Source organism: Uloborus diversus, chromosome 1, assembly GCF_026930045.1.
Source record: "Uloborus diversus isolate 005 chromosome 1, Udiv.v.3.1, whole genome shotgun sequence".
Classification (NCBI taxonomy): domain Eukaryota; kingdom Metazoa; phylum Arthropoda; class Arachnida; order Araneae; family Uloboridae; genus Uloborus; species Uloborus diversus.
In genome coordinates, this window is record NC_072731.1 from 188673305 (window position 1) to 188688556 (window position 15252).

A 15252-nucleotide genomic window follows, 5' to 3' on the forward strand; every position below is an offset into this window, starting at 1 on the left:
GAATATTTGCATCTTTATAGTTTTGTACTTACTACTATAATTTAAATTTATTATTTACTAGTGGCACCCGCACGGCTTCGCCCGTACTAGAAAAATTAAAGGTCTTTTGGTTCGCTTGTATATTTACAAATAATGTATGGTGAATTTTCTCGCCAATTGGCTTGTACCAACGTTACAGTTCCACATTATGATAATTTCATATCTCGCCAATTGGCTTGTGCCCATGTTACGGTTCCACATTATGATAATTTCGTAATTTATGATAGTTTTTTTCTTAAAATTGGAATAAAAAAAGAACCACATCGAATTTTCGAAAAATCGCTTCGAGGTGCACACCCTCATGCTACATACTTTGTCCTGAATTTCATGAAAATCGGCCGAATGGTTTAGGCGCTATGCGCGTCACAGACATCCAGACATCCTCCGGACAGAGAGACTTTCTGCTTTATTATTAGTAAAGATGAAAATGTAATTTTTTTTAAATTCTACAAATTTAATCCGCATAAAACGCAGATCCAGATAAAATGGGGGACGGATAAACGAGGTTCTACTGTACACAAGTAAAAAATATGTACAGTAACACCTCGTTATATTGTGCTTTTGGGAAGACAGTAAAAAAGCGGAATACATCCGAAAACACGATATAACCGAGGTCATAAAAAATAACAATGTATTGTCTGTTTTTCACAAGAAGGCACTTCGCCTCAAACGAGGAGTTCCATTTTGCGTGGGGGTGATTGGTAAGCAATCCACGCGCTTCTAAAGGAGACAACCAGACAGCCTTAACTTGGGTGTGCATTTTTATGTGCAAAAAAGTCTTAGTGTTCTTTCCATCACTTGCTTCACTTGTCTGTTGTCATTTTAGTAATTCTTACTTTTCGAAAACTGCTGCTTTTACAACCAAATGCTATGATCCGAATGTATCTTCTGTAGAAAACGGCAAAATAGAATCATTGGATACCATATGATGAGGGAGGAGTCAAGTGCCTTCTCGAGGAAAATGGACAATCTCTATATATAAAATGCTTATGCGTGGCGTACCTATAAATTAATGACATACGTACCCACAAATTGATGAGTTTATTATAAAATTATTCGCAAAAAAAATAGAAAAAACAAAATATTTTAAATATTTTGTTTCATGGTGGAGTGCGAATAAAAAGTTGCAGTTTGACTGCAACGAATTATTGGTATGGAAATCATACCATCTGTGTTCATTGACTCAAAAAGGAAAAAAAAACTTGTTTTTGAGAAATGTAACAACTTTTTTTCTGTGATGTCAATTATAATGTATTATTTTTTGAAGCCAAGACACAAGGGCGATATATCCGATTCAGCGATATAACGAGGCACTTTGTAACGAGGGGTCACTGTATCATGTAAAATTAAAACATGAAAAAGTTATTTAAAACCATATGTTATATTATTAAATGCTTATTTGTTATTGTAATATCCTCTTTTCATTACATTATTGAATTGTACATTATACAAGGTTAGCATAAAAGAATATCCCAGTTTAAAAAAAATTATAATTCATAAACTATTACATTTACCACTATAAATGATACATAAAAATAAAGATTAACTGTCCCTAGTTTTTTTGAACATAAGTAACTACTTAAATGTGCACTTTCCGCAGCCAGCAATTCCTTCCGGAAGTGGTTTTTTTGGTCCTAGCAGTCCTTACACGTGTATTAACTACTGCATTAGGATTGGCAACAATGTTAAAACCGAGACCACTGGAGAATATTTTTATGCAATGCTGGATTCACCGTGCAGGTGATAATTTACCCTTTATGCGTTGGTCAGCAAGATCCCTACACCTAACCCAATGTGATTTTTTTTTTTTTATGGAGTTTTGTCAAAGACTGTTTATGCACCACCACTGCCTTCAGCATTGCAAGAACTGAAAGATCGCATATGTGTAGCAATACAAAAAATTGGCAGTGAAACACTCCAAAATGTATGTTATAGATGTGTGTCGCATTATGAAGAACATAGATTATTCATGAGTGATAAAAACTTTCTCAGTTTATCTTTATTTTTATATATTATTTATAGTGTAAAAAATATAAATTCTTAAAATCAGGATATTCTTTTATGGTAACCCTGTATAATGAATGCACTAGTACATTGTATTACTGATATATTAATATATCATACAAATATAATACAGTAGAACTCGAAACATCCAAAATCCTACCATCCTAATCACTTTCAGAATTTCAGGATAATTAAATATGTATAGGAAGTATACTGTGATTCACAAAATAATGATTCTGTCTATGTGCTATTCCCTCCCCTAAGCAAGCCAGTTTACTGTGACCAAGAGGTTCAACAAACAATGACTTTAATTTAAATTACGGTACATACATACTGTACTAATTAATGTACAGCACCTGTAAGTGTGCTTGACATGTTAAAATAGGGCCTTTTCATTTTATTTCTTGAAAAACAGGGTTTTTTTTTTTTTTCTCATTTTCAGTTTATACTTTACATAGTTAAAACATCTTTTTTTTTTCAGAAATGTGTTTTGTTCAATACTTAGTATTCAATTCTTCATTACAGGTTCGACATGAATTCATCACCATTACTCCTGATGGATTCAGGTATAGGAACCACACATTTCGTTCAGTAAATTCTTTGTTTCGCTGGTTCAAAGAACATTTTAGGGATCCAATACCTGGAACCCCGACAGCCCTTTCAGTGCGGACACCTATGGGTCAATCTTCTTATATTGGAAACACTCCAAGCATTAATCTTGCTAGTAAGTTCATTTTAACAAAACAATTTTCTCATAAATACTTGTTCTTAAAAACTTGTTGTATAAATTATATTACACAATATATTTAATGAGGAAGTGTTTCAGCCCTCTTGTGTCATTCAGGACCAGCTGCATTTTCTATCCCCACCCCTTACCTGTGGTATAACATTTATGACCCTCCTATCCCATGCCATGGGATGACAGCTGTTTGTTAATTCTAAGGTGTCATGTTAACAATTAGGGGACAGTGAAGAAATGCATCATTAATGATCATGGTGTTTTCATATTATTTCTTCTATCTTTATTTTCACCGTAATATGATAGAGAACATATTGCTTCGTATCACTAGAGATTCTGTGTTTGGAAGCTGAGAAAGATTTTAGGCATCTGAAAAGTCATTGTGATATGATTGCTGGAAACTTGACACCAGGAATTGTAACTATGACTCGAAGAATGCTGTATCGAACAAATTTTTTTTGTGAAAACTTCCTACTTTCAAATGTCTTGTTTCATTACATTTTGTGTGCATTTTTTCAAAAAAAAAAAAAAAAAATTATTGAAAGGAAAAACAAGCATGCTGCAAAATACAGTTCTGCTTAGTGTGAGCTGCTATAAGCTAACTAAAATTACATAAGTAACCACGTTGCTTCTTACGTTACAATAAAATGTTTCTTTTTTGTAAAATCAGCATGTTTTTTAAAGGCTTCTTTTTTTTCCCAACAGATCTTGATCCCCAAGCCATTCAAAGAGCTGCTGCTAGTATGCCAAGTCATATGTTTAATACATTGTCTCAAGTAGCTGGTCAAACACCTGCACCATATCAGGGCGCTAATTATGCTGCTGGTTATAGTGGTGGTTCATATTATCAAGTAAGTCATTAAAGAATAAGATTGGTGTCTGTATGGCCTGTACTTACTCCCACAAATGAGGCATTCTGAGTAGCAGATTTTGGCATTGAATGCTCTCAGACTTAGCTCTCAGACATGCTTAAGGTGTTAAGACCTTAAGTGGATTAGATTCAAATGGACTCGATTCACTTTAAAACTGAATGCCTCAAATATAGGCAATTGCATTTGATTATATTAAGTGAAAGAATGTTAGGGGGGGGTGCATTAATTTGAAGCACATGTAAAGAAAAGAACAAAAAAAAAAGAAAGCATTGAGAAGAAAAGTTGCAGATAAAAACATTAATTTTGAGGATAAGATTGCTATTGTAACTGAAAAGAAGAAAAAAGCCCTCCAATTCAAAGAGGTGAAATAAAAAATTTTGCGGATGCTTTGCATAATCCAAAAGAAAAAGTGGGGGGGGGGGAGACTTATAGAGATTAAAAGTGGCACAAAGCATGCTCAAGGGAGTGAGAAATATCACAGCTTAAGAAAAATTCAAAAAATATTCACGAGAAACTAGAACGATAATCAAGAGTCATATCCTTTTTAATAAAAGGCCTGTTTTGGTGCACATTTTATGGCATTATATTTTTCATTATTTTTTTCTAAGCTATTGTAAGACTGTTATAGTACTAGAAGTAGATGTGCTTGGTTCAGAATTATAATTTTTAAAAGGAACTCTTATGCCTATTTTGGTGTAAACTTATTAAAAAATGTAACTTATTTCATGCTTTGGATCAATAAGTTTGACAAAATCTTATTTAGTCACCTTAAAAATGATGCTTTCATACTTTTTTTCACATGTTCATTTGGTGCATTTATGAAAATATTTGTTTTTAGGCGGCTTACACTCCATCGCAGCCTGTTGCTACACCTTTAGTTACACCTTCGTATCATGCAGTTCCAACTCCAGCTCATTCTCAAGTACCTACACCAAGGTATTCACAAACACCGCAACAAAACAATTGGATACCTCCTGCTGGTCGAACTCCATCAAGATCTACGCCTAGGTAAATTAGTAGTTTGGTTATTACTTTGCCTTTATTTGGAAATTAAGCTGGTTTAGAAATGAATGTACACAGTGCTGTCATTAAATGAGTAGTGACATTTCAAAACTTGCTGTATCCATTTAAGAAAAGTTCTTTTATTTGCATTTTTATGTTTCTGATGACTACATGTTGAGTACAATGGTATTTTTGCATCTGCCATAGCAATTCAATAGTTTTTCTTTTGATTTTTGTTAAGCTTTATCACATTCCTGAGAGAGCTAACCCCCCCCCCCCCCAAGCAAATCCATTCAGATCACTTCACATAGTCCAAACTTGCCTCCCTCGCTCACTACATACTAATTACGACATTATTATTAGTCTCTAGAAGGTGCAGGTTAAGCAGTATGCTCATGACAACAGTACATTTTGGGCCGTAAATTTTTGCCCGGCCTTGCCACAATGAAATGAATGCTCAAAATAAGACCCTTTTCAAGGGGTCAGGAGGGGGCAATTGTCCCTCCCCTTCCTGCCCTTGAGAGATGTATTTAAATACAGTAAATTCTCGATTATTGGCGGTCGGATTATCCGCGGGTCTTTTCACTTTTTTTTAACTGCCACTACATGTTTTTTAAACTTATGATCGTGTTATCGTTCGTTTTTACCTTTTACATATATTTTTTACATTCAGTGTTAGTAGATGCAATGTTTTTAGCTATAACTTAAATGTATATGAGAGTGCTATTCATATTTTTTTGCTTTTTCACAGTAGTATTGTTTTTTACTGATTATTCGCAATTTTTGCTTATCCGCGGTTACCATGCCAGCCTATTCCACGGATTATCAGGAGTTTACTGTATATCGTCGCCTTAGAGCAACTGTAAGACATCTAATCCCAGAAACAACAGTAAGATGGCCCAGTGTTGTTCTGAGACAATGTGTGGTTTTGTTGTTTTTCAATATAATATGCATTATAAGGTATACCTATTGACCCCCCAGAAAAAATTTGGAGCCTGATCAAATTTTCCCCATCATTGGGCGCCTCATTTAACTTAATACAATTTTGTCACAGCTAAATCTTATGCATTAAATTTGTATAGCAGTGCTACTTCAGTATTATTTTAATCTATTTTAGCCGTTGCTTGAAATTTTAAACCTCAATTATGATATTCATTTCGACTTCTACGTCATTATAATTAAAAAATTTTATTGACTGCTGCGATATTATTATTAAATTTTTATAATATAGTAAGAAAAATGACATCTTATTTTCTTTTTATTAAAAACTTACAATTTTATTTAACTTGCCAAAATCACTTAGGATGTGAGTTTTCAAATATCATAAAATTAAATGTTGATATTCTAGTTTAATTTTGTTTCAGGTTTTGCTATATATGCGTAGCGCTTCTGATCGTTACAAAATCTTGAAAAAAAGAATGAAACTGATAAAAATTATAGTATAGCAACAGCTTCCCAAAAAAAGTGGAACAATCTTAAAGTTTAAAATGGCAGAAAATTTAGTTACTCAAAATGAATTGGAAGTGAATTGCTCTCATTTAATAAATACATTGCAAAAATTTAATTGACCGATATAGTGATGGTAAAAATTTAAATTCAAAAAAAAAATTAACTAAAATAAAGAAAATGCATTGCATCTCACAATTACCAACTCTCACGTCAACAACTCACTTGAATGCAAAACAAGAATTCTAATATTTTTTTCTTGTGAGCACAAGCCTATGCAAATTTTAGAAGCTTATGTGTCTGAACTGCAAAGCATAAATAGTAAAGAATGCCCTCTACTGCAAGTGAAAATTTGTCGCTTAACTTTTGCAATGCAGATTAGTCTTCATCCTTCTAGTCAATCCACTTTTACATATTCTTTATGAAAAATGACTTTGATTTTGTAGCAGAAACATGAGTTATTAAAATCTGATTTAATATTTCAGAACTGCTCCTAATCCATCAGTAACAGACTGGAAACGTATGGCTGAACTGTGGGTTAAAGAAAGGCAAGAAACTATAGGTCCTGTTCAAATGTCAACTCCAAGAACACCATTAAATCGAGGGTCACCTAGTCCTATGATAGAGTCGACGCCTGCTGATGCTACACCACTCATTGATGAGTTTTAAGATTTTTTTATAAAAAAAGAAAATGCATTGAACTTTTTTTCAAAAAATACTAAGTCAGACAAGGTATTTTTTACAAACTATGGAAATTTGTTTTATATTGCATGTTGGTTATTTTTACTTAAAAATATGTATAATGGACAAGCACAGTAAAAATATTCTTTTATTATAGAAATTCCATGTTGTATGTATCGTTTTTCAAAATATGTAAAAAGAAAAATTATTTGTTTATGAAACGATTTTTGGTTTTTGCATTTCTTTGGGAAAATGCATTTTCTTTCACTGAATATTTATTGATCTATTTCAACTATCTATACTTTAGTTGGTACTTATGTAATGCACTTTACTTTTTTTTGTATTTATTGTAGTCTAAATGCTGTAAATAAATATATATGTATGCATAAGAATTCAAATGTAAAAACCAATTTGAATCAATGTTTTATTTTGCTCAAATTTATTTCTTGTGTAGGCTAAGTTGGTGAATAATATCACAGGTTTAAAAAAAAATCTCAAAAATAGGATGTGATATGTTGTATATTGATGACATTTTTCTATGAAAACCATGGCTGTTTTTACTATGAAAAATAAATATATTGTTTACAGTTTTAGTTTTATCTTTTATATATTTTTTTACAACACAGGGCTGTCGGCAATTTTTCTCTTGATGTATCATAACTGGAACAAGATCTGTAACATAAAAACTGTAGTCAAAATTTCAGCTTGACTAACAAAAATATACAATATTCAATTTTTTTATGCATGCGACTAATATGCACACAACATTGAATTGGTTGGTTCTAATGGGTTTTTTGGTGCAAGACCTTTGATAGGCTATATTGCACCAAAGGATAGTTAGAGCAGAAAAAGGTGACAAAGAAGTAAAATTGTCTAAGTAGTCAAGGAGGTAAAATGTTTTTGAAAAACTTTGAAAAAACACATCAACAAAGTTTTAAATTATGTATATACCTAGGTACATATGCACATGTGGTTATGTTGAAAAGCTACTTAACATTCATTTGAGAGTGAGTAAACTGGAACTTAAGGCCAAAATTTGAGTGAAAAAAATTTACTATTACAATGCTTCTTTTATTACATAAAAGTAAAAAAAATCAATATTGTGCTCTCCAATACATTAGCAGAATTATTTTAATGTCATTTTGAAAATAAGTGTGGATCTCTAACTTCTATTTGCAAAGTCAAATGTTGTGAATTCAATAAGGATAGTATAAATATTAAAAATAAATGATGCTTACATAATATATTTTTGTTTGAAAAAGTTTTCACTTCAGATGAATATCACATGCAGTATCGATCAGCTGAAAAAAAAGGCACATAAGAATTATTACGAAAATAATTTAACAATATATATGCACGCACATGCCATATAATCTCAAATACATACCCCTGAATAAGACCCCTGCAGCCCTATTTTTTGAGGGCAACTTTGGGAAAACAAAGTAAAAATTTTAATCAACTCTTACATAATTCACACCTCAAAACAACTTCTAAAAACGCATATTTGTGTTTGCTACATTTTCAATCAAAAATTATCACTGTATGCTATCAAAGCTTTTCTTTGCCATTTTCTCATTGTTCCGAAAACCAGATGCAGACCTCGACTCTACGAGAAATGAAATATGACATTGAAAATAAAAGCATAAATTAGGAAGAGGTGGATAGTCAAGAATTTAGACCTGAAAATTCAAATTCTACATTAGCTACCAGTTTGTTTGGCTCTCTTAGCTTCCTTAAGAGATTTTTCGCCTCCAATTCAGTTACTTCCTATTCCAGGCTGATAAGTGCTAAAAAGCACAAAACTGCAGTCCTTGAATGGAATGATTGAGCTGGTGGTGCATTTTATGCATTAATTTTATTTTTTAATTTTACTCATTTATTTGATAAGTTTTATGCACTCCAATTAGGAAAATATTTGGTTTATAAATACAGAATTTTAGTTCACGGAAGTTCAGTTATGGCGGTAAAGTCAAACTAATTAACCGGGATAAACGAAGGTTGACTGTAACTGCAATAATTGAGTATTATAACCAAGAAATCATATACTTATTTTATTTCATCCTTTAAGTGAGAGCAAAGCTTTTGGAAACCCTCTTTAGATTTAAAAAAAAAAAAACATTAGATATATTTTATCGGATCTTTTGGATCCAAGCCAAAACTAATTTCAATTATCGAACAACCTCAGAAGTTTCCACCCGAGCTACGGTTCCCGACTAGCTCAAGGGACGCATTCCTTTTACTATTTTATAACTGTGATCGAAGTAAAAAATGCATTATTACTTTTATTTGAATGATTACCTAGAAAATGTTAGGCAAAAAAAACATTTTGCTGACAATTGCTATTAGTTAAAGAAAGTTATAAAACAAGCAAACTAGGGGATGGCATAGGTAGCTATTACATAAAGTTGGATAAACAATCAAGCCAGCTGGTTTGCCACAATATCAATTATTTTCTTATTAGTAGGCCTTTATACATGTAATAGAACTAATTAGGTAGTCAGTTTTTTTTTTCTTAACGTAAGGAGAATCAATGAAAATTAAAGAAAAAAAAAGAAGCCCAGAGTCTGCATATTTTCTAATGACTCTGACTCCTTTACCTCAAAATAAGTCCGACTCCAACTCCACAACCCTGAATTTTTCTAAGATAAATTACCCCCCTGTAAAAAAATCCTATAAGTAACAATCTACAGCATGAAGAGTCTCACTAAGTCCATTTAGTGATCAAAGAAAAGGTTACAAAATAAATTACACATATAGAAATTAATGAACTTGCATTAAAAGTACTTGGAAATGGTTATAAATAAAGTTTTTAATGCCAGGTGATGTTACATTTATACAAAATATTAGCTCTAACCTCTGCTTTGAGGAGAAAAAGTCAAACAAATGGCGATATCATAGAAAAACTTGGTAATTCTTTTATTTTCAACATCTAAGACATTTGTTCTACATTCAGCTTGTATTTGTACAGCAATCTTTTAGCATCATGCTTTTTGTTTACAATATTGTTTATTATTTCTCAATAATACTAAGTATAGAAAGTAGTACAATACAAAGTATGTTGAGAAAAAATACAAATGTACTTGTTAGAATAAATATCTTCTTATTTATTTGCATCAGTTGGCATGTTGCATGGTGCATAATATTGAAACAAAATGTATTATGTGTTGAAAACATTATTCGGGGCAATTAATTGCCATGTGGGTCATGAACAAAAAATAAGAAAATAAGAGTGCAAAAAAAAAGTTACAAAGAAAAGTCACTCAGTAAAAAAAGTTGCTGGTATATTTTTCTCCCATATCAACACTCTCCCCCCTCCCCTCCACGCTTGCAACATGGTGAGTGGCAGGGCCATTTCTACTAATAGGCGAGATTAGGTGGCATCCTAAGGATGGCAAAAAGGTTAAGAAACAAAGTTGTAAATAGCTAAACAAAATTAAAATTATGGGGATTTAATTATTAACTTATATTAAGAACTTAAAAAAGGATTTACATGTTTTAAGCACAGCAATTTTAATATCCTAATCAATAGAATTTTGCACACACACAAGTTTCAAAAAAAAAAAAAAAATTGAATGTAATAGACACAATGAATTGTAATTAGAAGTAGCCAATGAGAATCATTGCATTCAAGATAAACTTTTTCGCATTGGTATTAAGATGGGACGGGATTCTCTACGCTCGCCTATAATAGCAGAAAACCTTGAAACGGCCCTAGTGAATATTTTAATGTTTACTTAATCTCACTAGGCAAGAAAAGAACCACAACTTGGTCCCTTTAGTGAAGTGAAAGAGTTTTAAGGGAGTAGAGGAATCCCTACACCAGCATTTTATTTTACAACATGCTTACAGCAATTTTCAGAACATTAAGTAATAGGGAGAGTTCAAAATCGGGAGAAAAAATAGATAACTCAAGCTGTGGGTCTAATCAGAGCAACAATAACACAGTAAGATAAATAAATACTTTGTCGGATGTCTTTTCATCCATAAGCTTATTACTTTTTGCATTGAAAAAGGCGTTCCCTGTAACAGCGAAACACGTGTCTGCTGTAATTGGCAAATTTGTGCTTTTTTAACGTTGTTTTTCTTACTTTAATAATACAGTAGCATGATATTAAATTCTTTGAACTAGACTTGTCTACAAATTAACTTATTTTTTTCTGAAGTGAATATGGTATTTGAGATAAAGAGTTTATAAATAGGCCTTCCTAAATTTATCAGCATCTTATTTGTTTTGTTATTTGCTTTCATTTTCAGTAAATGTAGTTACACTCAAAAACAAATGCTCAAATCTGACTAAATTTCTGTTGTATTTGATAAAATTGCTTCTTGAAAAATGCTCCGAGTAAACCTTTCAACCAATTGATGAACATTTCGTGAGAGTTGAGCATGATTTTTTAACTCAACGAGGAACGAATCATCATTAAAAACTAAATTTCTTATGATTAAAGAGTCTTCGAAAATGAGCCTTCTATTTCTGAGACTGTTCTCTTGCTCTGCTTTTCCAAAACTGTCAGTTTTTAATCTAAATCAATGTTGTTGTTGTGTGTGTTTTTTTTTTTTTTTTGGTTTCTAACTTATATGTGTTCCATTTGTTTGCTTAAAATAAAAATAGAATCATATGAGAGAAGTGCAATGAATCAGGAGAAAACTACTGGAAACAGTATCAGATGGAATGAAATAAAATTATACATATAATACACACATAAAAATAATAGAAAATAATATTTTTGTTTCAAGTTTTAGTTAAAAAATACATTTGTGTTTGATTAGAAACCTTATAGTCAAAATTGAATCACTTACATTTTCAGGAACCATCCATGAATAGAAAAGAAATAATAAATGCTCAATTGCTTGTAGCAGCATAAAAAACTCTCCAGCAATGTAGCCTTGTTGCCAAAATCTATAGAAAATTAAATTTTCTGAACTCATTAGCTGAACTTAGTATCAACGGATAAAATATGATCTTCTTTTTAAAAGAATCATTCATGAAAAAAATTATTAGTAATTTACTGCTGAATCAGTTAGTGATCTTAGGTAACAATGAAGTTAATATACAAGTCTCATAAATGCAATAAACCAACACTCTACAAAAACTTGAATATCTGTGTGGGGTTGCAATTGATGTTATCAAAATTTATGTTGATCTTACTAAAATAAAGTAGGAATTCAAAGAACAAAATCCGAAACACAAAACTTACTAAACAAAATAAAAACATTCAGTAAAAAAGTCAAAAATTATGAATAATTAAAAGTGCACAAATGTGATTACTAATTCTAAAATCAACTTCTTTAAAGACAAGAAACAATAAAAGCATAATATCTCATTTTCTAAACTTGTCTAAAGCTATTTACTTCTATCAGCTAAAATGATTTGCTTAAGTTAAATGTATAATTATAAAAGAATTAGATTAAAAAAAAAAGTTCCGATCTACTAGTCCATGAAAAATTAACCAACTCGTAAAAACATCATTTTACCCCTAACTGCCAAAAAAAAAAAGCGGAGTTTCATTTATTTTTGATAATATGCAGAAAAAAAAGATATAAAACAAAAACATCAACGCTACTCTTATCGAAAAAAAAAGAACAATATTTAGAAAAAAATTAAAAAAGTAGGTAATCAAAAAATAGTTATGGGTATAATATGGTTTTAATGGTATAAGTAGTAAGGAGTAAAACTGGCATTCTATTACTTGAAACTACATGGCGAAGTAGTGCTAAAGATTGAAGATTTACTGCATTCACGAGAAAAGTTTCTCTAACAAGAAACTTCTCACAGCCAAGCCCAAAACAGGAAATACAGTTACAGAGAATTCCTTAACAATTTGTAGCCATAACTACTTTGAGATAGCTAAAACCAAGGCTTGAACATTGTGATTATGGTTACAGAACTAACATGAGAAAAGGGAATGTTATGGAATATATCTAATCGCAAAAATGTGACTAGAAAGAATCCTTCCTACCATGCAACTAACATTGGAAAGGTCAGACAATCAAGCGGTAAAGTGCATTTTTTGATGTTAAGAAAAAATTCATTTGGTAGAGAAAATAAAAAATGATAAAGAATAAATTTGAACATTAAAATACCTGCAAATGTGAACTGCTGTAATAAATTACTTGAAACATAAGCTGAATTAAAACTAAATTAATTTAAATAAAGTTAGAGAAAATAATTAAAATAAATAAAAAATAAACTGAAATAATGTGTAAAATAGAATATTCTACACAACAGTATACTTAGTTAATTTAATGAGTTCTTAGCAACCGAATCAAAGTTTGAGGAGCATGCAATTTTCGATTAAATAATAACTTTTCTTCTCTCTCTCAAAATCAGGTTTCTCGAACCAAAATCAGTATTTCCCCCTTTTAATTTAAAACCACATTTATCATTATTATTTTAATGACCTTACTTCAATTCATACAATGACAACGATTTCTCTTACAGATAGTGATTTTCAAAAGCCTTGAAGTCCTGTTTCTCATTTATTTAAGTAGATTACAATCAGTCTTTCTTTGTGCTGAGAATGTGTACTAAGTATTCTTTCAAGGATTCTAAAAGGATTTTTATTCAAACATTAACACTTTTTTTTCTTTATTAGTATTTTCCTCATTTTTCAAGAATTTTCCTCCTCCCCAAATAATTGATTTTTGATAGAGTAAGCAGTGGTCATTTATAGAGAGGTTTTATTTATCGTCAAGTACAAGAACTTTGAATGCACATACTTTTTAATGACTTTTTATACTAAAAAAACTGAAACAAGGACGTACTTTTTTAGTCTACAAGGAAAATCATCAATAGGTTCATTTACAATGGTATCATAGACATGTTCAGTTCTTACTGCAACATCATTCCACCGATACATTTTTGAAAGTTTTTTATATGCAACATCTTTTGGAACAATTTTATTATTAGCACGATCAGATATTGCTTGCTCTAATCCTTCAATTAAACCTGAAAAATTAATCACACAAACATAAGTATAAAACATAAAAACATTTACTGTAAAAGCACTTATTTTCGGGATCCTGTTGTAATTGCGAAAATTTAAGCCACACAATATATTCCAACTTTATACATACGATCCCTTTCAGTTCTGTTCATATAAAATTCCTCAAATTTTCAGCTAACAAAATCACTGATATATTTATTTTTGGGAAAATTATGACTCGCAAAAATAAGTGCCTTTTTACAGTAATTAGAGAAATGAAAATTGCTGTCTGAAAGCAATAGCAACAGCAGATTTTGCAAGCATAAATGTTTTTCTTCAAAATGATTGGAGTATGCTGCTCAGTTTTGGTTTCCTTACCTTAAGAAAGATATCAATTTATTGGAAAGGATGCAAAAGACTACGAGGTTAGAAACAGGGTTGTTGTGATCCGACATTTCCAAAAATTTTGGGTTGCTGTTTCTGAAAATTTTGGTCTGGCAACATTCTAAAATCGAAAAATCATATTAAAAAAAATCTTTTAAAATGTATTTTCTTAATGATTTTTGTTTGAAGAGTTTTTACGGAGGAAGGGGGAGGGGCAGTCGAACTTCCAAAAATTTCACACTGTCTTCAGAAAATTTTACTTGAGTCCACTTGCACCCTTGGTTAGTAAGTAGGCTTTCTAATTTAGATTATGATTCCAGGCTTTGAATGTTTAATATGTACAGTGAGAAGGGATATGATCCAGTTATATAATTTTATAATTTTATTAAAATGGAGAACATGTATGGTCCCAAGGCCGTATACAGAAATTTTTTTTGGGAAAGGAGCCTGGTTGATAAAAGACAAATTTGAAATATTTTTCAAGGAATTTTGAAAACTTAAATAATTTTCAAAGACTCTAGAACAACTGAAATTATTTAAAGCCCATTATTTGCACTTTCCAGGAGTTAATTGTACATTCTTACAAAATGATTATAACTTTGTAAGACACACCTGTTTTAAGTTAAAAATAAAAATTAAATGCAATTAAATGCAGAAAATGAAATAGAGTACAGTAAGTGTTAGATTTTTTTCTCATGCTTAGCGGGTATTCTAGTCTAGAGGCTTGATTTTAAGGGGATTTTGCGGGTGCAATTTAAAAAAAAAAACTGCAACCATTTTTTCTATCAATTTTTTATCAGTTTTTTATTGATACTTGAGAAGTATAAAAATGTATAATAGTGGGGGGAAAAATTCAAAGTTGAAATCAGTAGAGGGCAGCAAAGTGGGGACTCAGAAAAAAAAGGTGTCTACTGGTTGACAAGATTCCAATCCTCCTGGTGATCTGAAACATGAAATTAAGGTTGATTCTTTTTAATAAGGATGTAGAATTGTTTGGGCATAGCCGATTTGGAAAAAAAAATATGCATGAAATGGCGTCTTTTTGAAAAAAAAAAAAAAGGTCATTTTTGGCTCTTTTTTTTCAACATTAGTAATTTTTTAAAAACAGTAAAAAAAAAAAAAAAAATACAGAAACCCCTACGTAGAGACAAAATTGATA

The 15252-nt window shown here is 31.1% G+C and overlaps 2 protein-coding genes across 2 annotated transcripts in view; one reads left to right on the forward strand and one right to left on the reverse strand.

Moving 5' to 3' along the window:
- Nucleotides 1-6779, forward strand: part of LOC129234099 (transcription elongation factor SPT6-like) — a 95114-nt gene extending 88335 nt beyond the window's left edge. Inside the window, 4 exon segments of the mRNA XM_054867991.1 lie at nt 2569-2767; nt 3488-3633; nt 4493-4662; nt 6588-6779. Of these exon segments, the coding sequence (XP_054723966.1) occupies nt 2569-2767; nt 3488-3633; nt 4493-4662; nt 6588-6771 (699 nt within the window). The 3' untranslated portion in view covers nt 6772-6779.
- A 5-nt stretch (nt 6780-6784) lies between these two features.
- Nucleotides 6785-15252, reverse strand: part of LOC129234100 (phosphatidylinositol N-acetylglucosaminyltransferase subunit A-like) — a 47656-nt gene continuing 39188 nt past the window's right edge. Inside the window, exons 10-13 of the mRNA XM_054867992.1 lie at nt 13549-13732; nt 11584-11683; nt 8022-8084; nt 6785-7455 (exon numbers count right to left, since the gene is read on the reverse strand). Coding sequence (XP_054723967.1) covers nt 8049-8084; nt 11584-11683; nt 13549-13732 — 320 coding nt within the window. The 3' untranslated portion in view covers nt 6785-7455; nt 8022-8048. The remainder of the gene's footprint in view (nt 7456-8021; nt 8085-11583; nt 11684-13548; nt 13733-15252) is intronic.